Source organism: Diospyros lotus, chromosome 12, assembly GCF_014633365.1.
Source record: "Diospyros lotus cultivar Yz01 chromosome 12, ASM1463336v1, whole genome shotgun sequence".
In the NCBI taxonomy this organism is placed as follows: Eukaryota; Viridiplantae; Streptophyta; class Magnoliopsida; order Ericales; family Ebenaceae; genus Diospyros; species Diospyros lotus.
Genome location: NC_068349.1, coordinates 27,732,493 through 27,745,211, shown reverse-complemented (window position 1 = coordinate 27,745,211; position 12,719 = coordinate 27,732,493). Strand labels below are relative to the sequence as shown.

At 37.3% G+C, this 12,719-nt stretch overlaps 1 protein-coding gene across 4 annotated transcripts in view; it reads right to left on the bottom strand.

The window, feature by feature from the left end:
* The window catches only part of LOC127787374 (uncharacterized), a 41,832-nt gene extending 29,791 nt beyond the window's left edge, over positions 1-12,041 (bottom strand). For 3 of the 4 annotated variants that reach the window (XM_052315390.1, XM_052315389.1, XM_052315387.1), the window contains exons 1-2: positions 11,869-12,041; positions 6,683-7,025 (exon numbers count right to left, since the gene is read on the bottom strand). In XM_052315390.1, coding sequence (XP_052171350.1) covers positions 6,683-6,937 — 255 coding nt within the window. In that variant the 5' untranslated portion in view covers positions 6,938-7,025; positions 11,869-12,041. Of the gene's footprint in view, positions 1-6,682; positions 7,026-11,832 lie in introns of all 4 variants that reach the window. The other variant, XM_052315388.1, reaches the window with a different exon arrangement.
* Between the last annotated feature and the right edge of the window lie 678 nt (positions 12,042-12,719).

Sequence of the window (12,719 nt, the reverse complement as noted above, 5' to 3'; positions counted from 1 at the left end):
CATTTGATTGGGCATAGATATATATAGAAAATACAAGGTAGAAATGCCCATATGGCGTCAGTTAAGGAAGGAAAAACTGAATCGGTTAAGGGAAGAAAAATTGTCAACTAGAGATAAAAAATAACTGTACACCTAAATACAAAAATGTAATAACATGATTTTCTACATACCGCCTCATGCTGGGTTGTAAATATTAGGGAAGTCCGGCTTGGATTTTCACATTTTCAAACTGAGTCTTCAGTAGATCCTTGTCCACCTTCAATTTTTCTTTATGAAGTGTCTATTTATTAAGGTCACTTTGAACATGTTGAGTTGCTATCAATATCTAGTTAGATGACTAAGATATTGGGTAACTGAGAGGTCTTGCTTGACAATGTCTCTGCTATGCCCTAAATGTCAGAATATGTCTCATTTGTGGCATCTTAGACTCCTTGTGTCGTCTCGTGGAGGATGAAATTTACTCTGACTTGATGTGCCTTTAGGGTCAGAATACTTCTCCTTTGCAGCATTCTCTTGTGCCATCTTGTGCAGGATGAAATTTACTATGACTTGTTGTGTCTTCAAGGTTGGAATACTTCTCCTTTGTGGCATTTCTCTTGTGCCGACTTGTTGTGTCTTCAAGGTTGGAATACTTCTCCTTTGTGGCATTTCTCTTGTTCCATCTTGTGGAAGATGAAATTTACTATCAAATGCCTTTTTATGAGAAGTGAGCACTATCCTCTTTTACAATGATAGCATTTGACGAGCAAGGCTATAACCACACTATGCTTTTTCACAGGATCAAACAACAATCCTTACAATGCTTTTTACACTTGGGCTGAAACAATAACCCTCAAAATGCTTTTTATACTTGGGCTGAAGTAATAACCCTAACTGTCCATCATTTTAACCTTAACTGTAGTAAAAAAAATTACATTTCTAAGCCACTGCAACATCAGATTTATTTTATTGGTATTGCACCAATGTCATCCTTCAGTTCCTCTAGAGATATGACCGACAACAACCTGATTCTTGAGATCTCCCAAAGGCTGATTAGGATTTAATTTGGTGTGTCTCTTCCTTAACCTCGGCCTTCAATTCATCATTCCATTTTATTCTGTTTAAATTCCAGATTGCAACTTGAAGGCTGAACATGCAGATGAATTCGCTTCCTGATTATCCTATTACCCACCTGCTTGTTGACTTTGACGCTGATGGAGCACTTGGTGACGTTTTAGAAATGGCCGATCCCACCATGGTAGAACTTGTGGGGCATGCCCTTGTGGACAACCCTGTTAACCTTGAGGTTGACGTGGTCTCTGATGTAGTAAGTCTTGAGGTACATTGACAGCAGGATTGTTCCCTTTCTTTCTGAAGAGCTAAGAGAACAGGTCTCTTTCTGAATCTCAGTTCGTGACCGGCCAACGTCTTCTCTCACTGCTTTTGTTTCTCTCTAGATGTGGCTTCGATGGTTGTGATTGTGGTTAAGGGCAACAACAACGATGACAGTTGTGATTGTGATTGCGGCAATGGCAGACAAAGATAGAAGGAGATGGGCCATGGCTGATGATGGAAGTGTTTTCTCTCGGGAAATTAACTTCACCATCTTTGCCCCCCCCCCCTCTCTCTCTCTCTCTCTCTCTCTCTCTCTCTCTCTAAACTCTTTGTCTAACCCCGCTTTGATACCATGTAGTTTTGGACAGAAAAACTTCTCTCACCTTTTCATTTGATTAGACATACATATATATAGAAAATACAAGGGAGAAACTATCCATATGGCACCGGTTAAGGAAGAAAAAACTGAATTGGTTAAGGAAAGAAAAATTGTCACCTAGAGATAAAAATAACTACACACCTAAATACAAAATTGTAATCACATGATTTTCTACAAGGATTTTCTACAAGGACTTTTAAGTCATTATTGGCAATGGAGATTACATCTCATGTAAACACAGATGCCCATAGGTGCCATTAAAGTTCCAACAAGTGAACTTGACACGGGATTTCTTTGTACTTCCTGTTATGGGTGCTGATGTTGTGTTGGGAATACAGTGGTTGGAGGTGCTTGGGGAAATCAAAATCAATTTCCAGGCTTCAATCTCAAAGATTCAGTGGAATGACAGTGAGGTTCAGCTGCAAGGAGAATCCGGACCCAGAGATATACCCTTGGGATCCAAACAACTACACAAGATGGAGTTACAATGGGAAATTGCTGAATTTTTTCAACTGAGAGTAGCACAGTGGCAGTCACCTAAACCAACACCAGTCAGTAAATAACTGTTACGTACAAGGAGGGTACTTAGGTAAAATGTAACGTTGCAAGTGGAAGAGTAGTAGAAAGTAATAACATAATGTAGTTAGGCTATTTGTAATTAGCCATTGGCGGGAACTGTCACATGTACGCGGGGAATGGGTATAAATTGCAACCCACCCCACATGGAGAGTCATCCAGAAATTGAATACAGAATTCTCTGAATTTCCCTCCAAACTCTCTGTTCTCTCTCTCTCTCTCTCGTCTTTCTGATCTCTCTCTTCTCTATCAATCTATCCGCTCTCATTTCCCAGGGAATTCTCTCGAATTCCCGGCATTCATTGTCAATTCGGAAGGAGCTCCGAATTGACCATTGGCAGATCCTCGAGGATTTGACAATAACTAAACAGATTTTTGAGCAAAATGAGCAACTTTTTAAGAACCTACAGGGCTGCCTCCTCACAGAAAAATCAACCATCATATTTCCTTAGGGCCACAAATGGAGCCCGTAACTTGAAGCCAAATAGGTATCCCTACTTCTAAAATTGTTGTGTCCTTTCCTAACTTCTCAGCATCTTTGGCTTCCTGGCTGGTGGCGTACACCAAAGGTTCATCTTCAACAGTTATCTCCTCCAAAGGTGACACATTGATTTTTCCAGCAACTGTCATTCTTTTCTTGGCATCCAGAATTGCCTGATCCATTTCAACTGCTTCATCAGCTTCTCGCTGCAAACTGGAGGTAGTAGGTAGGATTCCAGTTTCTGCTAAAATCGGTTCTGCAGTGGATCTTGAAAAACCTTCCACTGGTATACTGACCTGAAATCTCTTTGAAATTTGAATTAGAATTTCATCCAGCTTGTGGTTGACGTTAGCAAAACCCTCCTTGAATGTTTTAGCAAAACATTCCTTGAATGTTTTCTCCAATGACTGTACACTTTCAAGAGTCCCTTCGGCCATCTCCACAGTTCAAATCCTTGAAATTTCGCCTCTAAAACAGCCTCTTGATAATCGACTCTTGATCAGCTTCCAAGGACCACCTCTGAAACAGTTTCCTAAATCTGCCTCTGTCAATAATCAAAATAGAGAAATCAGCCTATCTCCTGAGAATTCGATCAGCTTTGTTGCACCTTCCAAAGAGTTTGATCGGTTCTGTTGCAGCTCCCAGAGAGTTCAATTGACTCTGATGTAACCTCCTAAAATTGATCAACTCTGTTCTGCCTTCCTGAATCACCTATATCCAATTCAACAACTGAGATCCAGCCACTCTGCAGTGAATTTAGAGAATCAATTGAATCTGTCCCTGAAAACAGCCTCTAGGATAGCCTGGATCTGCCTCAATTAACAACAGATAATTGTATTGCAGCCAAAAACCGTTGGCCCTAATACCAAATGTCATGCACCTAGGTTTAACCTAGGGTTTTAAGTGAGAAATTGGAAGAAATCGAGGGAGATAGGACAGAATAGGAGGGAGAATCAGAAGAAAAGAGGGAGAATTGAGAGAGAACAGAAAAGATTGGGAGAGACAATAGAGCGATCGAGAGAAAATTGAAGAGAGAAAGGACTTGAATTCAGATTATCATTCAATAATATCATTCACTAACTAATCTAACCTATTTATAGGTCGTTCTATCCTTTTAGTTACAATACAACTGAACAGTACAAATAACTATAGCAGCGAAGCACAACCAAAAAGAAATACATCTAATATATAATTACTAATATATCCTTGGGGTCATGACAATGGAGTTGAATTTTGGAAAACAGAAGTTACAGAACTCACCTAACTCAACGCAGGTTAATGATTTTTTTCTGGTTACCAAACAACTATTTTACTTTGTTTGACCCCCAACTCAACTCAACTTGGATAGAAACTCAGAACCAAATGCACCCATAGTTGGTTTAGGTTTTATCTTGTATCTTAGACAGGTTTATCTTCTCATCTTTATCCTGTTAAGATGAATAGATGATTATAGTATGATAAGATTTGGATAGGATTTCATAATTAAGCAGTTAGGTTAGATTTTTCCCTATAAATAAGGTATACAATGTAATATGAACGAAGTTAACCTTTTGATCATTAAATATAATTGATATTGATTTGCCCTCTTTAGTTTCCCTCTTCTCTTTCACAGCCTTTACTTCTTTCCCAAAAGCTTCTTCTTCTTCTTTCTTGAGCTTCCTCTTTTCTTCTTCTTTCCCTACTTTCTTCTCTTTATTCCCCAATCTTTCTATTGTTTGGCATCAGATTCAGTATCAAATCAATCTTTTGATCATTCCAAATCACTTTAGCCCTCATTATTTCTTTCTCCAACCCATAACCTCTATGTACATCTCTGTACTCATTTCCTTCTCTACGGGCATGACAATTTAAGTCATCTCTTATAATGATCACCTCTCCTTTAGGTAAGTATTTCTCGTACCTAACAACCCTCAACATCTTCCCAAAATTTTGTCTTCATCTCTTCTCCTAGAACAAGTTTAGCTACAATCTATATCTCCCATTCTCTTCACATCCACTATCCCATCCTTTCAGGTCTTATCCATAATAGTAGCCACTCTGTTCCTTGCATAATCCTTCCTTGAAGCAAAGTATATATCCAAATTTTGTTAATATTTTCACCTTCCCTCCCACCTATCTCATCTCTTGGAGGAACATAATACTATTTTTCTCCTAATCATCAAGTCCACCACCTCCACAGATTTTCCTATCAAGGTCAACATTCCATGATTCAATCCTTAATCTATGATGTTGGACTAACTTCTTTACTCACATCCATCCATGAAGATGCAAGAACCCTCACATATTTAACACTACATCTACAACAGAAAATTTGTGTGCGTGTGTGTGTGTGTGTGTATTCTTCATAGGCCTTGCAAGCACATAAAATTACCAATAGAGTTTTGTACTTCAATGTATAAAATTACAATGTATGGCAAATCCATATGCTTGCAACTGAACATAAATAACCATATTCACACATAAGACCAGTCTTCTACCATACCTCAAAAGTTATCAAGGCACAACTGCATTCATGTCCAAGCAACAATCTATGAAGATAAGGAATAGCATCACAAATGCCCCAACTCACTATTTTACAAGGTGAGCATTGAAAAAGGACAACAGAAGAACCAAGCATTCCACATATTATCAAACAAGCATATGGATTGAGATGAATTATAGCAAATTGCACCAAATTATGTAGTGTCACAATTCCTGTGGTCCATATATATAATTTTGTGGCTATTGTTGGATCACAAAAATGTTGCAAGCTCCACTAAGAATGCCCTCCACATTGAGTAGATGAAAGACGTTGGGCAATCCCTAGGAAATAAGGTACTTAAACCAGGAAATATTGTTTATTCCTCAGTTTGAGGAAATATGAAACTGCTAATGTTGCTAAGACAGGGAATTGGAACCCTGTCAATGATATGTTATAACTTGAACACCATATTTCACAAAACAGCAGGATGGTGGTGACAAATTGCTTGTAGGAAACCTATTTATTCAACAGTAACTAAGCAAAACATTGTTTGTGTCAATCAGTTTATGTAAACTCCAAGCAACAAGTCAGTGGTGCCATCTGTCACAAATGAGAAAAATGAGATCAGTCCTGGAAGAACCATCTGCAAATGTTCCAAACAATGTTTTAGAGACATTGTAGATGAGAGTAGATCATCCAATGCCTCATCTTTGTAGATGGCAATTTTCTTGCTTGAGAGATAAGAAGCAAAATGTAGTAGGCATTTCATGTGAGATCGGAATAAGACAGTGAGAAGCTGTAATCAATCTTGCTACTGAAGGATGGACATTTCCCCCAGCCAGGTGCATGGAGGAGTGTCCAATGTTCAGTATATGATTTCATGGCATGACTAGCTAGCTTACTAAGGAGGAGGAAGAGGAGGGGGAGGAGGAGGTTGTTTATAAATGGTTGTAAGCTTGGTGGAATTTTCATACATTATCTAATTAAATCTTGTATATCAGAGAATGAGCAAGCAATCTATTTGTGCCACTAATGTTTTCTGCACCATGAAAAGTCTAACATTAGGGTTGATAAAACAACTTTTTTCTCTTTTTGATTTTATACGAAGCAATCAAGGTCAGTGACCTGACTTTTTCACCTGTCTTCCTACCTCAAGTTCCCTTATAACTCTCAAATGAAAAGATAAATCAATATATGTCAAACTTTTCCCTCCCCAGCTTCCAACCTGTATTGACACTTCTCTACCACTTATTTATCACTGTCAAGAATTTTGTGCAGGAGAAAACAGTTAACCTCTTATGCAAACTTCAATTTTCTTGTCTCCCCCCCCCCCCCCCCCCCAACCACATACACATACACATACTCACAATTGACAACAAAGAGGGAAAATAACATAAATGTAAAAGACAAAACTGATCTTCACCACACGAAACATAGAAGCAACATCATAAATAGAAAAGGTAAAACTCACCATCCTCTCCCTTTGTAATGCAGTCAAAACTCGTACAGGAAGAGATATGAGAGCAAAACCCCAAACCATAAACCTCCATAGTATATTTACATGAAACAAGACAGCAGCTCTCAACAGCTCCACCCATGTGTGAATAACAATCCAAAGGCTTCTTAAACCAAATATACAGGACAACTTAAGCAATGAAAAAGGCTTTGCAACCAAAATTATTATAGTAGCCACTAATTCAAGAAACACTGCCGTCAGATCCATCATTATCGCCAAAATTAGTAATTTCTGCAAATTACATGTCCACAAGTTGATTGATCAAATGTTGACAGTAGAATGTAATATTTCCCCAATCCTGCATTGAAGGTATTTGAGTTAGAGAAGACAAGTTCCACAAGAAACAGTGGCAGTAGTATCATGTTGAAGGAGAGTAGGCACTTGGAGTTTAAAACAACCAACAGAAACAGAATAAATAAATCAAGAAACAATAAGGTTAATATGGCAATCTGGCTGCTCGTTTGGTTCCCATCCTGGACTCTTTGGTTGATCAAGCTCAATCAGCATTCATTCAAGGAAGAAGCATGGTTGACAATATTCATTTAGCTCAAGAATTACTGAGGAAGTACAATCATAAGAGAGTTTCTCCTCGTTGGATCACTAAGGTGGATATCAGGAAGGCTTTTGATTCTGTAAGCTGGCAGTTTATTAAGGATGTTCTTACTAGTCTCGGCTTCCCCATTGCTTATATCAACTGGGTGATGGAGTGCGTCACCACTACTTCCTCTTCTCTTTTAATCAATGGCATCTTATGTGGATTCTTTAAAGAGAGGAAAGGTTTAAGGCAAGGGGATCCCTTGTCCCTGTTCCTATTTGTTCTGTGTCTGGAATACTTCTCCAGATCGCTGAAGATTGTGACTGACAGCTCTGATTTTAATTTTCACCCTCACTGTGGCACCCTTCATATTACCCACCTAGCCTCTGCAGATGATCTTATGTTGCTGGCTTGAGGGGACATTCCATTAGTTAAAATCTGCTTAGACTGCCTCTCTAATTTAAGGATACATTAAACAATTTCTTTAATCAAAAAATGACTTCTTCTCCCATATATTCTTATGCTTCTATCGAAATGTTATCTAATCCAGCTGCTTTACTATTCCATATCTTTTGTAATATATTGTTTTATTTCATTTCGACAAATACATCTATAGGAAATGTAAATCCAATCTTCTTCATTGTTATTGGAATGCCCCAAACTAACACATGTTTCTTTGGAAAAATACCCCTTCTATCTCTGGTTGATCACCCAATCATTTACTAGGGCATTTGATTTTCACCTTTTATGTATTTACTTAGCTCAAATCCCTTGTTTTTCTCTCTTGCTTTCTGCTTTCACTAACTTACATATATATATATATATATTCACATCTTTTGTGTCAACTTAGTGGTACAAAGTTCATAAATTTTTTATTTTGCTTCACTATCTTCCTTTTTTGCCAAAATATACCTCTTCAGGTTTTTTCATCACAGCATGCAGGCAAAGACATTGTAGCAATCTCTCTTTGTTTTTCTTTTTTATGCATCTTTTCATTCCACTACCAAACTTTTCTTGGTTTGGAGCTTCACTTCAAATATCTTAGAACCATTTTTTGTTGTATTTTGAATAGCAATAGTCATATAAATCCACATTTGGTTAGTCTCTCTTTCTACAGTCCAATCTCTTCTGTCAAGTATTTTTTTCCTTAAAAACTAACCTGTTTTCAACTATTAAATCACATCCACATTTAATCTTGGACTCCATTCTGTATCAATCTTCCCCCTTAATTTTTTTATATAAACATTAAGGATCATATGCTTATGTCGATGGTTACATATTCTCCCACTATACCTTTACAATCCTTACAATATAAGCAATCCTTTTGTCTCATAAAAAAGTAGTTTGTTTCAATAATTGATAACCAACTTTTATATGTGATCATGTGTTTATCCCATGTCTTAAACAAGAGTATTAACTGTGATGAGTTTATATGCCATGGCAAAATCCAAAATAGCTTTACCCTTTTTATTTCTTTCTCCAAAGCTATAACATCCATGTACATCTCTATACCAATTCACTTCTATACCCACATGATCATTTAAGCTACCTCCTACAATGATCTTCTCTCCTTCAGGTATTCCTTGCACCAACCCTTTGAATCCCATCAAAACCTTATCTCTTCTTTTAGCCCAATTTGTTATGCACATGCACTAATGACGCTTTTAGTCTCTTCTCTGAGAAGAACTTCAACTACAATAATCTTGTCTCCTTCTCTCTTCAGATTTAATACCCCATTTTTTAAGTCCTACCCATAATCATTTCCAATTCATTCTTTGTATAATCCTTCCTTGAGTATCAAACATGATATCCAGACTCAGCCAATATTTAAGGTTTTGTTCTCTTTGTTGTTTTCAACTCGTTTTGTGTTTTGAGTTTTGAGTTTTGAGTTTTGAGTTTTGAGTTTTGAGTTTTGAGTTTTGAGTTTTGAGTTTTTCAAAACACTGAAAATGTGTTTACTTTGCTATTTTCAAAAACTCATTTTCGAAAATAAAAAAAAAATTGTAAAAGAAATCCAAAACAACATTTTTGGGTGTTTTCAATGAAAACACACTCAAAACACAAAAACGCAGCCTCCCCCCACCCCCCCCAACCCTCCAATCTCGCATATCTCTCCTCTCTCTCTCTCTCTCTCTCTCTCTCTCAAGCCTCGGCCACCAACCACACCCGCCATCTCCGTCGTTGCCATGAGCCGCCGTTGACCTCGTCCGCCACCGCCAAAATCCACTGTCAACCACCCCCCACCATCTTCGTCACTGCCACGAGCCGCCATCAACTATGCTTGCCATCTTTGTCACCGCCACGAGTCGTCGTTGACCTCGCCCACCACCTCTGAAAGCCGTCGTCGACCGCCCCCCACCATTCAATCTTGCTAGTTCTATCCTCTCTCCTCTCTTCTCTCGACCACCCCCTGCCATTAGATCTAAGGAGATTTGGCCGTTGAATCTTACTGGTTTTTGGGCATGTTGGTCGATGGGCCCTTAGGTGTCGGGTGGTTGCCTCTGATTGCCGGAAACCACCGACCACGATGGCCGGTGGCGACTAGCAGTGCATATATAGGTGTAGGCCGAAAATTAAAAATTAGATCTACGAAAATCCAACCGTTAAACCTGCCCCATTTTTGTGTATATTAACCCCCTTGGCTTGGAGTTCCTAATGGTAGACTTTGATCATGTGAATCTTCGGTCGCGATGGTCGCCGATGACGCAGAAGATGCAGGGTGCCGGAGAATAGAAGAAGAAAAGGGAAAAAAAAGAAAAGAACAAAAAAACGAAGAGAAGAGAAAAAAAAACACACAAAACAAATTTTCAAAATTACAAAGTAAACACGTTTTCTAGTTTTCTATTTTAAGAAATAGTTTTTCAGAATGACAAAAAGAACACGTTTTCAAATATCTCAAAACAAACACTCAAAACACAAAACTGAAAATGAATTCAAAACTCAAAACTGAAACATGAAAGAACACCACCTAATGTTTTCGTCAATCCATCTCATCTGTTGGAAATATCAATTACTCTCTAGATCATCACGTCTACCACTTTCATAAATTTTTCTGTCAAAATGTCAATTTTTAATCTTTTACTCGTCAGTTTCTAATGCTGTATTAACTTCTTTACTCACATATGTCCATGAAAATAAGAGAACCCTTGCAGATTTAACAATATATCTAGGCACCAATGCAGTGGCCCTAGCTCATTTTGACTGTACTTGGATAATGCAGCCCTAGGCTAAGAGGGTTATGCGGCAACAATTTACTCCTTTATCCAAAATTCGACATAATTGATAGTTGTTTTTGACTACCTAACGCAACCACCCTCCTTTATCCGAGTTTGAAACAGACTGTGACTAGGAGAAAACCTTCAACACTAGAAGTATTCAGGACATTCCTCAACAATTTACTACAATTGAAAAATATTTTAAAATTATTAAATATTTAAACTTCATTTATTTTTAATTATTCATTGCAATAGACTGGAAAATAACTCATGTCCTTTCACTAACAGACATACCACTTGGTATCTTAAGCCTATAAATACAATTTTCTTGGGGACTAAAAAGCTGAGACTTTTTTCTCTCCTCTTTCTAAAATACAAAAGATATAAAATTTCTCTCTATATATTTATAACACAAAAATACGTCTTGGACAATTGGGCTCACCATCCCTCCAGTAAATGTGATTATAAATTGATTTCTCACTAAATAATTGAAATTGAATCTTGGATATATTTGACAGTGACAATGTCCTCCTCAATCCTGCACTCATTTTTTATCCTCTATTTGATTTTAACATACACATACTGTGAAATGCTTAAAGATTCTCTACCTCCAACAAAAATCTCATCTGCCCATGAGATGCTAGTCATTGAAACTGATGGCAATGATAGTCTGATGTAGCGTCGGCAATGCAATTCGAGGTAGCTAGGTGCTATCTTGTGATGTGCATCAGGGATTTCTGGGGTCACGTAGCTAGGTAGTTAAAGTTGGAGATTTGTCAATAGGCTTCTCATCCTCGCTCAATAGGATTTGCACGTTGGCTGGTCTTAGAGAGAGCATCCTACCCAGATAAATGGATCATAGAATGCTTCCCATCCAAGCATCCTGTGCTTTTGCTACTATGAGGACAGGGCAAGTGAGCGCAAAATAGATTACAGAATGGCAAGCCATAGTTTGTTTTTGTCTCTCCTTCAATCTAGAATTCTTAACCAAGAAATCCCTAATTCTCATATTCTAATCTTTTCCTTAAACTATCTTACGTATCAAGCAGTAAGTTAGAATGACAACACCCAAAAAAAAGAAAAGGCACGATAAATTAAGGGGCGAAGAAGAAAGATGTTAACAACCCAGTAAATAGGCAAACACTCAGAGAGTATCCAGTACATAAATCTACCAATTAACAACAGTGACGAATACCAGGACACATGAAAACAAAGAAAATGAAATTAATCTTTAAACCCTGGTTTTGGAAAAACCCCATCTCCCCTTCCATTACAAATAAGAAGCAAGCACTGAACTCACATAGATGTAAGAATAAAATAATCATACACAACAACAACAAAGCATCAAGCCATACATATTGATACTTTTTGGGCCGGAGAGATAAACAGACCTTCTGCTGGTGGTGGTTCCGTTATCGGCGGAGACGGTAGCTTCGACGAGCACATCCAGAACAAGAGAGATATTTGTATCAAATGGAGAGAGAGAGAGAGAGAGAGAGAGAGAGGTGGCGCGACGTAGCCCAGCATGAGTGCCACGTTGCGAGGGAGGAGGAGCCAGAATGGGGGCTGTGTTTGGAAGCTAGACGTCAGTTGCCTTTATTTCTCGAAAATGATTTCATGGGTACATTTAATTTATAATTGATATTAGTTTTCTAATTTACACAATTAGGGTTAAGTTTAGATTTTGGCATTTATAGGACTTCTCTAATTTGAAATTAGTTTTCTCTTTACTATGTAATTGATTATGGGTACATTTAATTTATAATTGCTATTAGTTTTCTATTTTAAACAATATACATTATTATATTTTATTTTTATTTTTAAAATAATTTTATTAATTAATAAAATATTACAAATCATGATAAACTTAACATCCACCAATAAGTATTTTTGTTTTTTAGATTACGCGCTATCACTCGCGTTCCACCAAACTCGTCCTAGAATCATCACGAGAGAGGTAAATCAGAAATATGTCTAAAGTGCCAATGAGTATATTTTAGTTGAAAACAAAATATACGTTACTATACCGTAACAATTATCCTAAATATTAATCATTAGTTATTTTTAATGGTTAATATTAAAGAGATGCAAATATGGTGATCCGAGTATTTTGATTTTGAAGAATAAAAATGAAAGATCTCTCAAAGGGAGGGTAAATTAAGTGTTTTGAATTAATTTTTGTAATATTAAAGAAAATATCTATTGTAATTTATTTGTAATAATATTCTCTTTAACATAAAAG